The 18,298-nt window shown below is 40.7% G+C and overlaps 2 protein-coding genes across 2 annotated transcripts in view; both read left to right on the top strand.

The window, feature by feature from the left end:
* The window catches only part of NUDT5 (nudix hydrolase 5), a 254,472-nt gene that overhangs the window by 216,117 nt on the left and 20,057 nt on the right, over window positions 1-18,298 (top strand). The window lies entirely within an intron of this gene.
* Window positions 1,696-18,298, top strand: part of USP6NL (USP6 N-terminal like) — a 125,124-nt gene continuing 108,521 nt past the window's right edge. The window contains exons 1-2 of the mRNA XM_065644523.1: window positions 1,696-1,783; window positions 6,782-6,871. Coding sequence (XP_065500595.1) covers window positions 6,868-6,871 — 4 coding nt within the window. The 5' untranslated portion in view covers window positions 1,696-1,783; window positions 6,782-6,867. The remainder of the gene's footprint in view (window positions 1,784-6,781; window positions 6,872-18,298) is intronic.

Below are 18,298 nucleotides of genomic sequence, written 5' to 3'. Positions count from 1 at the left end.
AAAGTAGTTATCGGAAATCAAGAGACCCACATCTCCTAGTGCAAGTTGTTTGGAACCGCTTATTTTAAAGAGTTTATCTTCAGTAGATTACGCTAAATTCCTTGGTTACTATTTGAAGTATTTAAATAGAATTATTACACAAACACAGGACTGTTTAAAACACCCAAACCACTTACTGAACATTGTGCTCTTTTTGTGTCATTACTGGATGTCTTTCGGTAGTACATTTTAACTACTGTTTATTTTAATGTAACATCATATGTTATTGCTATTCTGAATTCCTTCTTAACCACAATGGTTTTCTTTTCAAACCGAAGCCGCCCCTTCTGGTCATGACACCGCTGAGGCATTTGAGCTGTCTAATAGTCTCAAGCAGCTGTTTGTTGTATTTTCATGCTGCTTCTCTTCCGGCTTTGTTTGTAACTCGGTTTGCTGCCCCATGCAAAGCTCAGGGATGGATGTGCAGAAGTTAATTTGCACACGGGGAGTGGGAGGACTCAGCTTAAGGCTGGGATCAAAGTCTTGTGATGTGTGTGATGCCAGGAGAGCTGGAATGAGCCACCTGGTCTATCCCTTCATATGTATTTTCACACACAAACCTGAGGAGTCCACCCATAAACCTGTACTTAAACCCTCCAATATCCAATCACAGAATCACACAGAATCAGAGTGTCAGGGATTGGAAGTGACCTCAAAAGATCATCCAGTCCAATCCCCCCGTCAGAGCAGGAACACCCAGATGAGGTTACACAGGAAGGCGTCCAGGCGGGTTTGAATGTCTCCAGAGAAGGAAACTCCACAACCCCTCTGGGCAGCCTGTTCCAGGCTCTGTTACCCTCATTGAGAAGTTTCTTCTCATATTTAAGTGGAACCTCCTGTGTTCCAGTTTGTACCCATTGCCCCTTGTCCTATCATTGGTTGTCACTGAGAGGAGCCTGGCTCCATCCTCCTGACACTCACCCTTTACATATTTATAAACATTAACGAGGTCACCCCTCAGTCTCCTCTTCTCCAAGCTCCAGAGCCCCAGCTCCCTCAGCCTTTCCTCACACGGGAGATGCTCCACGCCCTTAATCATCTTCGTGGCTGCGCCTGACTCTCTCCAGCAGTTTCCTGTCCTTCTGGAACTGAGGGGCCCAGAACTGGACACAATATTCCAGATCCTGGTCATTCGTCTGAGAATCAACAAAAAAAGCAAACGGGGTTTTCACAATGAGAGTGTTGGTAGTTCACGCAGTACAGCCTAAGGGCCAAGATAAATCTGAGGGGAACAAGGCCTGTTCTGTGTTTTTTCCCCTTTTAAACATTTTTTTTCCACAGGACACCCGCTCCCGCCAGGTGCCTCAGCGCTGATGCGCAGGCTCAGCCCGCGGCTCCCGGGCAGACTCCTGAGCTGGGTGTTTGTGGGTGGCCCGGGGACCAAACGCCTCAGTGTCGCCGGGTGCCCATCCCTCCGGCTGCCGGAGCAGCTCCGGCCTCGGCCAGGGGCGGCTCCCCGCGGCCTCGTTGCGAGCCCAAGATGGCGGCGGCGGCGGCGGCAGCGCAGAGCGCGAACGGGCCGGGCACCCCCGCGCCTCGTTGTGAGTCCAAGATGGCGGCGGGTCAGCCCTGTGGGCCGGCGGGGGAGGGGCGGGGGCGGGGTGGGTTTCCATAGCGGCGGCCGCTGGTGTCACAGCGGGGCACTTCCTGGTTGGAGGCCGCCGGTCCCGGGGCAGCAAGCAGGGAAGTGCCGCTGGGGAGGAGGCGGACGGAGGCCCCGGACGGAGGAGGAAGCCGAGCAAAGGTAGGGGCGAGCCGGGACGTCCGGCCATTGTGCGGCTCCCGGCGGGGTGAGCGGCTGGACCCTTCCATTCCCGGGGTGCGTGTGTGGTGGAGGGGAGACGCCGCGCCGGACCTCTCCATTGAAGCGGGCGGGGGGGGATCCAGTTCCTAGAGAGCTGAGGGGAGGCGGGTCCTACCATCCTCCCCCCGGGGGGAGCCCGGGCTGCGCGCACCCCCCGCGGGGCTGGGGAGGTGGAAGAGGCGGGAGCCGGCTCCCGGAGGGTACCGGGGTGCTTCAGACTGTTCCATTCCCAGCGGAGGGGTGTGTGTGTTCGGAGGGTCCCTACTATTTCCGATGGGAGGGGGCGGCGTGTGGGGAGCTCCGAGCGGGAGGCGGCTGAGCCGGGAGTGCTGGGAAGCCCTCTTGGGGTCCCATTGTAAGGCTTGAGGGAGGTGTGGCGGCGGTGGGGGGGTCGCCCCGGGAAAAGGCAGCCCCAGGCAGGGGGGTGGGCGCCCCTCACGGTAATGGGGGCTGGGGGGCCGGGGCTCTGCAGGCACAATGGGGATGAGGAGTCTGGCGGGGGGGGGGGGCTGTGTTTGGGGGGGTCACAGCTGTGGTCAGACACCCCTTGTGGCCCCTATTTTCTGTCAAGATGGGAGGCTGTAATATCAGCCTCTGGAGCAGGGAGGTTTCGGGTGGCTGAACCCTCGTTTTAACGTGACTTTCTGGCGCTGCCGCCTTTCCGTACCTGCTCCCTCCTGTGCTCTTCGCAGTACCTCAGGTGTGTGGTGACAAGTGGCGGGTACAGGAGGGGCCGCAGGCCCCGGTGCTTCCCCCAGTCTCCACAACCCCCCTTAGTCCTCTCTCTCTGCTGGGACCATCAGCCAAGCATCAGCTGGTTTGGGTTCTCTCTGCGGTGTGGATGCTGCCTGCAGGAATCCGCCGCGGCCCTTGAGCCGCCAGCTGAACGAGAGTCAAGAGGCGGCTCCGAAACGCAGTCGCCAAACTCCCGTACCAGTCGCTTGCCCGCGAACACTTGAGAATAACTTTCTTTGTGCCGCTCTCTGCTCGGAGCAGCTGCACAGAAACTGCCTGTGAGCGCAGCTCGTTTTCAGCTTTCACCGAATTGTACAGCGGAATGAAAGCCAACGTGCATCTGTCTCGTTCGCAACAAATGTATTTTTGTGGAGGATAAGTTCAACGAGGATACTTGTATTAAATGATTGTGCTCTGTGGCTCTTTAGCTCGGTGTGTTCCCTGCAATAGAGAACTGTGTGACAGCCGAAACTCCAGCTCTGCCGGGCGGGTGGACACTAAATACAGCGGCCAATCAGCACAGCCTGAAACTAAACCCGATTTGCTTCAACGCTTTGTAGTGTAAATATTCCTGCTATGAACAAAGAGGAGGGTGTGCCCTGGTGTTTGTTTCATTTGTACTTCTATGTGCTTCCTCATTTGTGGCCGGTGAATGATTTTGTGTAGGTTCTTCAACTGTAGTAGACTTATTTTGTTGCAAGTTTTACATTTGCACCGTCTTGGGGCATTTTACTGAGCTGGGACGCTCAGAAGCTTGATGCTATATTAGGAATTTTTATTATGTTCTTTTCAATAGCAATGGTCTCAAGCGACTTAGTTTTGCTTCTTTTTAGCTTCTGTTGTTGCTGCCTGTAACTTTGAAGTTAATTCAACTTGGATGCAGTGTGAAATAAGCACTTAGTAGAACTGCTTTTTAACCAGCTGTTCTTTTGCCCTCTGATTATACAATACGGAAACCAATAATTTCAGAACTTTAAAACATGTACTTCTGAAATGCCTGTATTTGTTTTCTTTGAGGGGGGGGGATAACATTTTGCTTTAAAGAAGAAAGGAAATGATAGTAAAATATGGATTTGTGCCAGGCAGGCTTTCTTTAGACTGTTGTGTGTGTATGTACACGTTGCTCCTGTGATTTCTGCTTCTTCGGAATTAGGGTATAAATTTGTAATGTTCACTCCTGAGCATTGAACAGGTACTACAATAACATACAGACAGTCTAGACCTGAATCTTTAATTGCCAACTTAAAATCTTTTATCTGGATAGAGTCATTGTGCGTAGAATTATCATATGCTGTAATTTACTTGCAATCTGGCTCATATTAAGTATCCTGAAACAGTATTGGGTAAAAAAAAGAGACCTGGCACCGAGTGTGGAAACAGATAATCTGTTGTACACCTTCAAATTCAAGCACTAATAATAAAGAGCTTTTCTCACTGGAGGTATTCCTTTCAAATCTAAGTGAAAATGCTGATAGTTTCACAACTACTTAAGGTAAATACCACCCAGGGCTGGTAGGTGTGTGTTAGTAGAGGAAATACTGGGTGGAATACAAGGGTTAACTCTTCAGGAAAAGAGAAGGATCAAAGGTATGTGTGTGGTGTTTTTTCTTTTTTTTATGGCCTTGTTAATTGCAAGGAAAAGCATAAAGGACAACGGGTACTATTTTGAATAAAAAGGCAGTTTTTCCAAGATGTTATCTTTCAGCAAGACACTCAACAACTAATAGTCTTTCTTTCTCTGTGGTGTTGTAGTTGGCAGTGTTTCTGTGCAGGAGAGAGCCCTGCAAGCAGGTGGTTGGCTGAGAGAGTGGAGTGATAACTGTTTAGTTTTTAACCCACATCCTTAGGAAAAGCATCGATATTGTTATGCAGTAGGAAGTACAGACTTTCTGACTTTTCCTGACTTTCCAGTACTGCTTGCTATTACTTTATTTGAAATCACAGATAAAAGATGAAACTTTCCTCTTTTAGGGACTTAAGCACTTTCTAATAGTCAAATGGCCTTTGGCAAAATGATCAAGTTGTGAAGGAGGGAAATTTTATAAAGGACACATGCAGCGTTATTTCAAAGAACAAAACCTGAATTTAACCAGAAGTCTGTATTGGCTCGTAAACAGATACTAGCAATAACTGGGCAAAATATTTAGACACAGAAGGCAAGATAGTGACATTTTAGATCTGGAAGTTGGAGTTCAAGTTGCTGTGGTGCACAGAATGTTTTCTTGTCATGGTTATGATGCATGTTTTTAGGTAGTATGTAGCTCCTGTGTTCTTCCCTACTTATTTCCTTAGTGTTATATGACTAGATTTTTATAAACGATATGGTGCATAATTATGCTATTATTAGCCTTAAGTGGTTTTTAGAACTGATGTGGGTTGTTTTTTTTTCCTCATGAGCAGCTGTTTCCTGTACATACACACAATAAAATGTCATGTAACGTGTTGTCTCTGTGGCAGGGTATTGTTAGTTTGTGTTTACAAACGTGAGACTACACCTTTGGAAAATCCAGTTGAACAGGAGACTCCAGTCTTCTAGTTGACTCTGCATACGATTGAGGAACAATTTGGGCCCAAACGTGATGTGGAGCTCTGGTCAAAAGTACTTTGGACCTGGGTTGAGGGCTGCCTGGATGACTCGTTTGCTGTTCTTAACATAATAGCTGTAATTAGTCCAGTAAATAAAGTGCCATGGAAGTTACATTTGCTAATTTTGACATCAGTAATCAAAGGGAAGCTGACAAGACTGCTGTTCTAACGATATTTTAACCACTTTATTTTTGATGAGGCTGTGCGTGTGCTTCAATATTTAATTTAGCAGCCATTCAGAGAAAATCGACAGGACCTGCAGTTCAAACTTTGGTGGTTGCACCATCTCACAGCTTTGTGTTCACCCGTGGTTTTTTAGAACGTTTACGTACGTATTTCTCCAGCATGATACCATTTCTCCAGCATGATATCATTTTCTTCCCCTATTAAGCCTCCACTCTGCGTTACTTTTTCAATGCAAAAAAGGTTGATCGTAATTTTCAGCTTGCAGCATTACCAAAGGCTTCCTTTTGGCAGCTGGATCTTTTTGTGATGTGAATCCAGTCCAATGGCAGTTTCTCTACTTCTTTGGCATGTGCTGTTAGTCTGTAAATGTTATACGAAGTCATACTTTAGAAAAAGATGTTTTCTTTTGTCTTTTCTTATTTTATTTTTTTAACATTAAGAGATCAGGAGAGTTGAGACTTGAAATCTGAGTCAGAACAAGATATTATCTGGCTGAATTAGCATAAGTGGTCGGGTTCAGCAAGTTCTTAATGGTTCTGAAAAGAGGAAATAAATCGCATGATATTCCTTAATTTACAGAAACTATATTTGTGCAGATATTAGAGGAGAACTTTATAGCTTAATAGATTTGTGTGGTTGCTTTTTTTTTTTTTTCCATCTCAGCTGTGAGCTGAAGTTACTTTGGTTTAACTGTTCTATCAGATGTGTATAAACTTGCTTTTAGCAGCAGGATGGAGATGATAAAATACATTTTCCAAAATGTACTTGCTGTGCTGTCATTGTTGGAGGTTAAACCCTCTATATTTTGCTTCAGGGAGAACCAGGCACATTGTTAGTGAATCCATAACTGTCTTACTTGGTTATCTTTTTTTTTTTTTTTTAAATTTTATTTTTGGTTATGAATTGACTGATCTGATGGTTTACAGTTGCTAGAAATGGGAACTTTTTCAGGTTTTGTCTCTGAGGAGGAAGTGTTAGAGCCTAATGCTAACCCATGCTTATTTATTGATTTGTAGATCTTGTGTTTTAAAGAGTATCTTCATATCGCATCTTCTTGCAAGCTGAGATTGCTGAAGGAAAATACTACTTTGGTATTTTCAGCTACCATATGTGTATTGTAGTCTTGTACTTTTAACTTCTGAAGAATGTTCATTATCTTTTGGGAGCTGTTATATTTTATGAACCAGTACACGCACACAAGTTCATAGTATGGATGTTAGAAGAAAGTACATGTTTTGACTTGATAAACTTCAAAATGTATCTGTAAGCAGTAAAGTTCCTCGGTCATAACAAATACATCTTTGTGTTCTTTTTTTTTTTTTTAATGAGGATGAAAAGATAGTAGGAAAGACAGTTTATATATTAACATTTATTCTAGTTATTTGAAGTTGAAAAATTAATTTGTCTCTTTTATTTTCCTGCAATCATCAGGACATGTATACCTCTGAGGAACCTTCTCCAACAAGAGACTTTGCTTCAAGACCTGTCTTGGATTATATGCAAAGAAGTTTCCAGTCATGAGTGAGTAGATTTATTTATTTAAGAAAAAAGAAACCCTTAGTTTGCAGTTTAGAAGAAATGTGCTTCTGTAGTGGGTTTTGGAAGGTGGTTCTTCCTCAAAAATGTTCGTACTGAATTTTATCTCTTCAGTCCTTTAAAAATAACCAAGTATAGCCGACATTTGGCAGACGGTGTTATTAGTGTGCAAATTTTTTGATCGATGTGTGCTCTGTAAGGCTTCTGTGTTGGTAGTCTGGTATCATTTTCAAGAAGGTGAATTCTGTAACAAGCTGATGTTTAGTTGTTTGTGTGGGTTTTTTTTCAGTATAAATAAAACACATAACTCGGGGGCAGGGGGGAAAATGTCTTGGGTTTGCTAAGAACTCCAAAACATGTGACCATCCAGTAAATTAAATTAGCTGGTAAAAATCCAACATAAAATGAATGGACTTCATTTTATGGGAAAAAAATAAATTTACTCAAATTCTAGTATAGACGTCTGATCCCAAAGGAATTTTGGCATGTGTGGAAAGATCTGAGCCATAGAAAACTGCGACTTAAGATCTATTTTGGTTGGAAAAAACAGATGAAGGACACCAGAAGTTTTGTTTTAGGCCATATCTGATGGGTAAAATAATCTCTCTTTAGCAAACTGTTTTGAGTATTTAAAGGTCTTTCGTAAGTTTTACAGATGTGAGACTTTGTAATTCTTGGCAGCAACATTACCTACCTTTACATCGTGTAGAATAAGGATATAACTTCGTATGCACAGGAACTGTATTTATAATGTAGCTCAGTTTCAACACAACTGTACTGAATCTGTTGGAGAATGAGCATCTAGTTTGTAGGATAATTATATCCTATGTTAGTAAAATAAGACTGTTCAATTTTCTGGGAGGAAGTGAGTGAAGAAAATTGTTGGTTAAATTCCTTGTCAAACTAAATGAAAAATGACTGTTCTTGACATCTGGAAGAAAAAAAGAATGATGAAGGACATGGTTGCTAAATGCAGCAAAGGAAAAAATACATGAAAAAAGAGACTGAAAGGATTGCTGAACTCCAGGGTTCGTGCTTAGTGTAGATAGAACGATTTTAATATTTATATAGGATTATATCTGTTTTGGCTTTCATATTGCTGTTCACACATGTTTATGTTCTGATGTTTAAAGTATTTACTATGTTGCATAGATGGCAACTTTATAAGCAGTTATTCAAGTACCTGAATATCCTGATCTGGCAAACACTACTGTATTAATCTTCATGTTTTTTATAGAGCATCTCATGTGCTGTCATTGCTTAATATATAGTCTTAAACATAACAAATAAGTGTAAGTCTCTTTAGCTTTTGAATCGTGTGACTCACCGAGGTGTAGCTGTGATGTTGTTGGTTTGAGTACAACAAATACTGTCATGACTTGAGCAAAATATCCTTGGTATTTTTGAGATTTTGACTTGGTTCCAGACTGGAGAGTTTAGCTTTACATTAGCAAGAATGAAGACCCGTATTCAAATGAAAGGTAACACTTTGGCAGTACTTTTTGTGGTGATTAATAATAATGTTATTCAAAATACAGTCTCTTCTTCGCAGGACACTACATTCCTGTGGTAGATTAGATGCTTACGTCCATCCTAAGAGATTGGCTTCAAGGGCACAAAAAATACTGATTTTTTTGAAAATATGGTTCAGCTCATGTAGGATTTCTTGGTTTACACTTTGCTGCAGAGGAACTGGAACTATAAGTATGGTCTGCATAGTTTTAGGCTCTCCTCTACTAAATACCTCAGTCTCAAAGGTGTTTATCATCTTAGGAAGATGTATTTATTTGCATACTTCTGTACAGGTAAGCTTATCCACAAGGTCTGTGGGCACCTAGAATTGCTAGATGCGTTAGAAGTGATGGGAGTGTCTAGTATTCCAAACGTGTGCATCACCTGGTGTAATTCAAACCCCAAATCGATCTAAAATGATCTAAAATGTGAGAATGTCAAACTTAGGAAGGCTAATAACTTCTTGGTTGAAAAATTCAGAATACTGTTACGTGCAGGCTACATTATAGAATCCTACTTGTTATTTTCTTGTGATACACTTGATGCAATATATATTTCCCTTGCTGTTTGTGAAGGGCTGTTCTATGCTCTCAGTCCTAAAATGATTAAATACCTTTTATAATATCTGCTCTAAATTTATTCACAGGCAGTTCATATCTATTTGGTTTTCTGGCAGCCTTATTCACTCGTTTAAAAAGCAATTTTTACCTTGTATCATATTTGTCGTTTTAGCAATTTGTTACATAGAGAGTATTATTTTATTGAAACAGCTTGTAGAAGTAAATCTGTAATATCTTGGTACTTAGGAAGCACACACAAGCTTATTTTTAAGCAAATGATCTGTTAATTTTTTTTGGAAAGTGACTAGGGGAACTACTGCTGTTGTGTTCATTTTAATAGTTATCAGGTGTGTAGGTAAATGCTTCAGATCCTGTTGTAGTGGTTCTTCTCCAATATTGGGGAAGAGTATTGATGTAATTGCAAAGTCCACCATTCCTGGTAGTTGGTTTTAGTTGTTGGGCAATACAGAGAATCTGAAAAGGTGTTAAAACTGAGGCAGTCTCTTAGCTCTTATTTCTGTGATCTGCCTTTATATGTTATAATAAATAAGACAAATCTGTATTTCAAATTATATTTTAACATTGTGTGCCCCATAGGACAGTGAGGTCACGTGCTTAAATTGGGGGTAAGAGTATTCAGTGTAGCCAAGTTAGATTGATTTTTGATTTATTTACCATTTAACAGAGAACTTGTCAGAGAAATCTTGGCTGTATGTAACCTGGCTAGAATGTCACACCACAGAAAGAGTTGGTTTAATTTTCTACATTTTTTTCCCCAGTTGTTGACATTTAGCTGCCAGAAAACATGTAGTGTCATGATGAATTCGTATGATTATAAATTGTGTTTGGGAGTTTTCCTGTGCATTCTCCTTTGAAGAAAGGTCAGTGCACTGAACTTATTCGAGTGCCTCCAATGAACTCAGTTTGCAAACCATTAAAATAAATGTTAGTACATACCATTGCAACAAGCTGCTGACATCTTCATTTTTCACCCCTGTTAAACATATAGGATGCAGTGCCACTTTTTTTTTTTTTTTAGTCGTTCTGCTGTCAGAATAAATTGTACAGAATAATTCTTTCTGGCTTTGTCTTTCAGCTTTTAGTTTTGTTCCCCACACCCTAAAAACACTGCATGCAGTTGGGAAGTTAACCTGCTATTCTTCAGTATTGTCTCTCCAGGTTTTCTTTGCGATGGGCTGAGGGCAGGAGCGCGTTTTGTGTGTTCGGAGAGATGCTGTGCGATGTAACCTTAGATTTTGAAAACGGTCAGTGTGGCCTGGTAGTGAGGTGGGAAACTTTTTGCTTCACCAGTTCAAATCAAGACCACAATGGTGTGATTAAAGGCTGCTTCTGTTTGATGGCTGGTTATTTATCTTGACCTCTCATTACAGCTGGCTTTCTAGTTTGTGTTCACAGAGGAACCTTAGGGTTTTGTGATTTCTAAAAAAAAAAAATTCTGTTCTTTCTTTTTGAGTTCTCGTAGTGTGTGTAAAGAAATAGTTTTGGCTGTCGCTTTCTTTGTTCATGGGCAATAAACTTGGGAATTAAAGCAAATGTTAAGGTCAGCCTTAATAGATAATATAATGCTTTAGCAAGTATGCGTTATTATTCCTACGCTCTCAACAGAGAGAAGTGTGTTCTGGGCTTTTCTAAAACTTTCTATGCTAAGAAAAGTCTGTTTGCTTAAGGCTGGCTGAATTTTCCCCCCTCACCTCCAGCCTCCCCTCCTTCCATGCCAGAATGAATTTGTAGTAAGCTGAGGACAAGTCAAACTGTTCACAAAATAACTGCTGGGAAATGGACACTTTTTGAGGCTTTCAGAAAGTGTCAGGTGGCTCTGCATTTTGTGTGTTTGGGAGTAAAGTGTTGCAAATGACAAAGCTGATCGGTGTAGTTTAAGAGGCTTTGTAGTCATCAGGTCTTTTCAGTGAGCTGAGATTTAAAGAAACGAAAACAACATAAATTCTGATTCATACATAAAACTGCATGCTGGGGAAGGAAAGCTTAGAATTAAGCTAAAATTTCTTTAACATGAAATATAATAATAATAATAAGTATCTAAATGGTGTTGGATTATTATGTTACGTGCTAAGTTTTTATTTTATTTTTTGAAACATGCACCCTGAAAACCCATTTATAAAATTCAAGCTTGAAGATACAGTATGTGAAGTGTTTTCTCTAAGAATTGATTTTACAGTACAACTATCTTCTAATCTTTAGAAATATTGTGACTTGAGAAATACAGAAGAAGCTGTTGTGTCCTAGGTCATCTTTACTGAAATTTGGAACAGTTATTCTTTATGAAAAACTGAAGATCTGAGTGGCAAAGAATTGCAGGACATGGAGAATAAAGAGGCATAATGCAGATTTGGAAAAGGTTAGTTTGAAGACTTGGGATATGTTTAAAATATTTAAAGAATTAAATAATAGTAACCACCTCTGCAATTTGACTATCTGGGAAAGAATGAAACCCACAAGATACTTAGAAAAAGCTACTGTGTATTAACAACCCCATAAAAATTACTTCATGAATAACATTAGTATTTATCTTACATGCTCTATTTTTTCTTGAAACTGTCAGGAGAATTTACTACGGTATGTAACTGTATTGACGCATGAACACTTGGATCAGAAGTAGTGTAGGAACTTTTTTTCGTAGAGGGAAGATGAAGCATGAAAAATACATGTATCCTAAGTTGTTTGGCTCCTGAACCTGGTGGTCCGGAGAAGCGCTTCCCATTCTTGATCTTGCTTCACTTTTATTCTTCTGTCTTAAATTTTCACTTCTGTTCTCTTCAGATGCTACTGGTTAATCCTGGATCTGCTGGGTGTCCGCTCAGGATAGCGCAGCTCATACTTGAGGGAGATGGTCAGCGAATGCGCTAGAGAGAGTTTTCTGACTTGAACTGCAGATTCCGAGGTCAAAGTTAATGAGTTACAGAAAGCTGTACGGACTTGCGGAAAAGCTTTGTATGAAGTTGAGTTTCGTTAGAACGGTCTGGCCTGCAGGAGTCAATGCTGAACTGGGGGTCTTAAATTCTGTGACCCCCTTAAAATGTTGGCCTTTTGAATAGAGGGCGTGGCAGCGTTTCGCTGTCGGAATTTCTGCATTTTCCCTCCTCGCACGAGCATTCCTGAGGTTGATTTGAATGGGGTGGGCTCCCTAAGCTGCTTTCTGCATAGCTGTAACACAGGGAGAGAAGTGCAGGGATGAGAATCAGTGGTTGGTGAGTGAGACTGTCCATTCCTGTGGGAATTCTGGTTTTCCCGTGCCTGAAATGCGTATGAACTGTAGTTTGAGTTGTTTAGGAACGTAGTCATCTTAGGCTTCTTCTACACGAAGTGAGGAGAAGCATCTCCAGAGGGCTAATCAGATCTTGGATGACCCAGTTTCTCACCAATGCTGTAATTAACCTGCTCGTCTAAATACAGAGGGTGCATTAGTCACAATAAAATATAAACCTGAATACTTTACATGCACAGAACTGATGATGAAATGTAGGCATGTTAATAGAAACCTACTTGTTTTCTTAATATTCACATTCGATGATGTTGGATTTCTTGTTATTTATTCAATTGACATAATGTTGCAACTTCTCAGACCTTGTGACTTTTTTTTTTTCCCTGATAGTACAGCTATTTAAATATATCAGAACACATTTTGTAATTTGTCTGCATTTAAGCAGACTTTTTACATATTTTTTTTCATAATCCTTCCTCTATTTTTGATCGCTTTAGGATACTTAGGACTGGTAAGCTGGCTTTCCTTGCACTTAGAATGTATTTTCAGATTGAACAGGAAGACAAACATTTTGGAGTTTTGTTCTGTCACTTTTTTAACTGAACAAAATAAATCTTCGATCTCCATAGACTGAAGTGAAGTCAATTTATTTTCTTAAGCTTTGCAGGTGGTTGCAGCTGCTAAAAATGTATTTATTGTGTTCAGAAACTGTGCTTCAGGTGGTACGTACAAGTTCAGTAGTCTCGCTTTCTGTAAGGCGAACAAGTACTGTGTAGTGTTTCCTGTTATTTAATAATGTATAGTAAGGCTAAATTTTTTAAAGCCCTTTGCATATATTTCAAATATATTTATTGAACATTTTAACTAATATACATATATATTATACTTTTTTTTTTTTTTGCCATAAAGGGAGCTTCAGAGCTATCTTCTTTCAGTTGGGCTTTCTCCTTGTGAGTTTAAATTGATGGTCGAATTGATGGGGCTTCTCTAAATTAGTTAGTCCAACATGACACCTGTGTTTAAACCCATGTAATTTCTGTTTGTAAACCAAGATGTTGGCACTGGCAGGAAACTATTGTTGGTTTTGAACTGACAGAGTTGTGGCAGGAAAATTACCATCATGAATGTAATTAGAGGACCAGCCTTTTTGTATACACGTTTATTGCTCCCTGAATATGTCCTTTTTAGACACTGGCACTTGACATCTATTCTATTGTGTTTGCAAAGAAAACTAAGGTTGGATTATTTACAGATTATTTACTTTGTGCCACTGTAACTCTGTATGTGTGTCCAAAATAGCGAAGATGATATAAATATATTTATAATATTTTTTATATTTAAACATTCATTTACATATTACAGTTGTATTACATATTCCTATATAATTATTTTTATATTATAAATTATATACTTACATAAAATACATAACAATTATTTTATTTGTGTGTGTATATATAGTGGGACAGGGTCCTCTTTCTAGATTTGCCTGCCTCTCACTGTTTTGATTGATGAGCAGTAAGGACCGCTTAATTTTTCTCGCTAATTTGTGTACACAGAAGTACATACCTTTGGCATGATAATATTCTCCTGTTACAGGTTTGTTTTTTATTTAAATCTTAGTCTTTGGGCCTGTCTCTGTAGTTCTTTATATAGAACATCGCACAATAATGCCTTTATTGCGGTTCTTTGCTACTTCTGCAGCAGAAGAACACTGTAACCTTGTTCTCTGGGGTGAGTATCAAGTATCCACCGCTATGTAAGCAATTCATATTTCTGGGATCTATTCATCCTGTGATAAGTTGAGGGTGGCGTTCAAGTACATTCCAAAGCGGGGAAGGATGCAGAAACTCATGGCTAAAATACAGATGAAAAGCGAGAGCTATAAATGTAGATGTTTGGACAGGCACCCCCGTCTCTGCATGGGGCACTATATAGACACAGAACAATGTTCTATTAATACTTACTGCAGGGAGGACTTTTTGAGGCTGCAGTTTAAGCTTCCTAGTGGTGTTATCATTTCCTATTGAATTAGAGAATTCACACAACAACAGCTGAGTCAGCTGAAGGATCACAAATGGACTGAAGAAGACCTTTTTTTTCCAACAGCTGTGTTAAGTGAGGTTTTCAGAAGATTTTCCTTGCCCATTGTGAGTCATGTTGTTCTCTCCATATAAATAATTGAATAATACGCACCACTGTGTTGGAAAAGTGAAGCTGTTGCTGCTCATTACCGTACCTTTTATCACAGATAAGAAAAACAATGAGCTGCAGCCGTATTTGATGTTGTATTATTTATGTTCATATTCAAGAAATAAAACACTTGATTTACAAGATGTGTAGCTATTTTAAGCTAAACTGCCTTGTGTTTCAAGAAGACCTGCTCTGACATTCTTTACCCAGTTTTTGATAGAAAACAACCTCTTTGATTTGTAGCAGGGATGGAAAATATTTGGCATTGTTGCTATAAGTGGGGTTACGCAAGTAGTCCCAGCAGGGTGACCGGCTCCATGACTGGCTCTGTGTTTGTTTAAATTTAAGATCTTTTCTTTACTTAACCTCTCCAGTCCCTTGTCCTTTCAGTGTCTCAAGGATGGTTGCAGATATTTGTGTAAACAAAGCAGCTGCACTTACCTGATATCTTATCAATCAGTTGATTATAAGGTTCGTTTAATCTCTCATTGCAAAATAACCCCCCATAATTAAGATATTTGAATTCTTAAAATTATGTGGGAGCCTGACAAGATAGCACCGGATTTTTTTCAAGGCTCTTGGAATGTCTGTACCTGTCCTGCTCAAAATTTCTGAGATGGGCAGAAAACTCTGCAGGACTTGCAGGCTGGTATGGGAAGCTGGTGTGTTAAGGTTTGTTTTTATATTTTTTTTTTTAAAAATTATTATTTTCCTCCTGCCTTATTTTGTGTGACATAATAATTTCTGGAATGGAAGGCACACCAACATGCTGCAGAATCTCCAGCACTTTTCAGCAGTGCAGTCATTAATCTAATAGATCACTAATATAAAAAGGCACTTTGTTTTAATAAAGCACTTTGGTTTGCCGTAGGAGAGGATTCTTGAATGCAGCCTTTCTGTTTCACCCTTGAAAAGCTCTTTGAAAACCTGCCTAATTCCGTGGTAGTGCTGAAAGGCTCACTCAGAGCCCTTTTGAGCAGGAGTCAGGCTTCCCAGAAATTTTAGAGACATATGGAAATAAGTCTCTCACCAGAATGTGTTCTGTTTCCTTCAATATAAAGCCTTTTCCTTCCTTTTCCTTCTCTTTTGGTATTAGAAATTCATACGACGTTATGTGAGGAGTATTATTTTGTGATGCAGCTATTTCTGAGTTGTACAAACACTCTAATGACACAACTCTCCTTCCCTGCTCTCCCCAAACTTACTTTTTGGAGGTGATGCTCTGTTCTCATCAGCAATGCTGCACTACAGCCGTATTTCGTGTCTGTTCCAGGCTCTTCTCCAGATCCTGCTTGCCTTGCACGCTCCAGAGCAGTTATATTTCATATTACTTTATCTCTGGTCGTAAAAATCAGACAAGCTTTTAGCTTTCTCTTATTTCTCCCCAGTTACAGCAAATTACTATAAGAGTGTTTAAAGGACGTTGGGGTTGGTCTTGGAGGATGGGAGAGAAAAAAGTGGGTTTATAGTTTGCCTCAAAGTTTAGGTGCAAACTGAAAAGTTTAAATTTTGCTTTTTATTTCCTCTCCACTTCCTCCGCACACCAAACTCTTCCTATGCTGGAAGCAGTGATAAAGATGTCTTCAGTTTTTTCTTTAACTGTGTGGTAGGAATGTACTTTTTAGAGCAAAGGCTAAGGAGTCACTTTTAGTGACATTTCAATATTTATTTATTCCCCATGCATTTAAACAAACTAAAATGATATTTATGTGAAACTCACTGTGAGGCTCTTGGGTACTGTGTGTCATTTTTAAAAATTTTTTTTTTTAAATCTTTTTAGTACATTGGTCATTAAGTGGAACATCCATTTTGGAGAACTGACTCTTAATTTGTGTTTTGTTTAATGCTGTATATTCAGTGGTTCTAGTAGATGATATAGCAAGGCCAGGTTACCTGTGTGTTGTCCAGTGACACTGAACAGATCAAGAGGAGGTTTAGATTGAATATTAGGAAAAAATTCTTCACGGAAAGGGTTGTCAGGCATTGGAGCAGGCTGCTCAGGGAAGTGGTGGAGTCACCATCCCTGGAGGGGTTCAAAAGGCATTTAGACGAGGTTCTTAGGGACATGGTTTAGTGCCAGAGTTAGGCACATGGTTGGACTCTGATCATGAGGGTCTCTTCCAATCAAAATGATTCTATGATTCTAAGCTCAAGGATAAATCTGCTGCAAAGGGATGATGGTGGCACTTCTGTTTCTGTTCCTTTAGTGCTGGTGTAGTACCACCGGTGGTTAAAATAGTGCATTAAAATGCCTGGCTATAATAATGGTTAGAGTGATGCAGTTCAGGCCATTCTTGTCTGGACCATGGGCTGAAACTTGACATGATTTTAAATTCTCTTCAGCTACAGAAAGAGCATGGAGAACAGTAAATGTGCTACATTGTGCCAAAATGGGGACCCAGGCACTGGGGCACGGACAATTCCTCTGTCATGGCTCTTGTAATAGGTAGGTAAGATGTTCTTCAGGTGGATGGCTTGGTTGTTTTAAAGCAAAGCTGAATAAAGAAGCCTATTTCTCACAGAAACACAGAACAGTTGGGGTTGGAAGGGACCTCTGGAGATCATCCAGTCCAACCCACCTGCTAAAGCAGGTTCACCAGAGCAGATCACACAGGAATGTGTCCAGGTGGGTTTGAATGTCTCCAGAGAAGGAGACTCCACAACCTCTCTGGGCAGCCTGTTCCAGGGCTCTGGTACCTCAAAGGAAAGAAGTTTCTCCTCATATTCAGATGGAACCTCCTGTGCTTCAGTCTGTGCCCATTGCCCCTCACCCTATTGTTGGGCACCACTGAAAAGAGTCTGGTCCATCCTCTTGACACCCACCCTTAAGATATTTATAAACATTGATGAGATCCCTTCTCAGCTTCTCTTCTCCAGTTCTCACTGCTGCTTTCCTGCCCTAACACCAGCACAGTTCACCTGCAGGAACTGTCACTGGGACCCCCAGATGTTTGCCCTGACCTTTTTCCATTGCTGAGGGCATAGGAGAACTCTTTTGTTAGCAGCTGAGCCATGTATATGCTTTATGGGAAACAGGACTTGACATGAAGCAAATGGGACCTGCAAGTTACAGTGCACCACCGAAGAAATCCATTCCTAAGAACAGAGGCAAAACAGAGATAACCATAAAGATAACCACAAGCAGCCACTTACCCAGAATATGTATCTCAAATACAACTCTAGCATTAGCCTTGAGTAGTTGTGCTTAACATGATTGCCGTATTCAAGTACTAAGCTCAGATTTTTAAAATGCATTAGTTAAAATACTTTTTAAAAGACTGCATTTTCCAGTGCGTTTTCTGGGAGAGCAGGAGGCAGAAGTGTGAACAGTTAATAATCTCTGGTTAGAACACAACTCCATTGAACAGACATACTCAGGTTTGCTTCTGTACGAAGGAGGGTGCGTCACTTCTGAGCTGCGTGACCTTCAGGCTCATTTCCTTTGGTTACTTTTGAAGTAGCATATGTCTCTTTATAAAAGTGTTTTCATCAGTAAGCAAGCTATATTTGTGTGAATAGATATTTCTTTAGTGTTAGATTAGCCTATTCCAAAGTATTCAAAAACTTGCTTTACAAATTGAGTTTCTTGGGGATAGAGAAAGCCATGCCGTAGATTACTCGCTACAAAAATTAAGCCTGCAAATACATAAGGTTAATGCAAATACTGTGTATTTTGCTGTGGCCTAATAAGGTTTGATGTTATTCCTAGTGGCTGTGGACAGCTGCGTCTTATTGCTTGGATTAAATATCAACACAGAAATGCTACATGCAGTAAAGGTTTTAATCCTGCTAACAAATAGCGATGCACAGAATTCTCTAGATTTCTTTGCTTGAAGGCGGGTAAGAGATTATAGTCTCATTCGTATCCTTCTCAAAAGGAAACCAAGTAAAGGTTTAATTTAAAGGCAA

Source organism: Caloenas nicobarica, chromosome 1, assembly GCF_036013445.1.
Source record: "Caloenas nicobarica isolate bCalNic1 chromosome 1, bCalNic1.hap1, whole genome shotgun sequence".
Lineage (NCBI taxonomy): Eukaryota > Metazoa > Chordata > Aves > Columbiformes > Columbidae > Caloenas > Caloenas nicobarica.
Note: the sequence above shows the minus strand (reverse complement) of the source record. Positions and strands in the feature narration are given on the sequence as shown.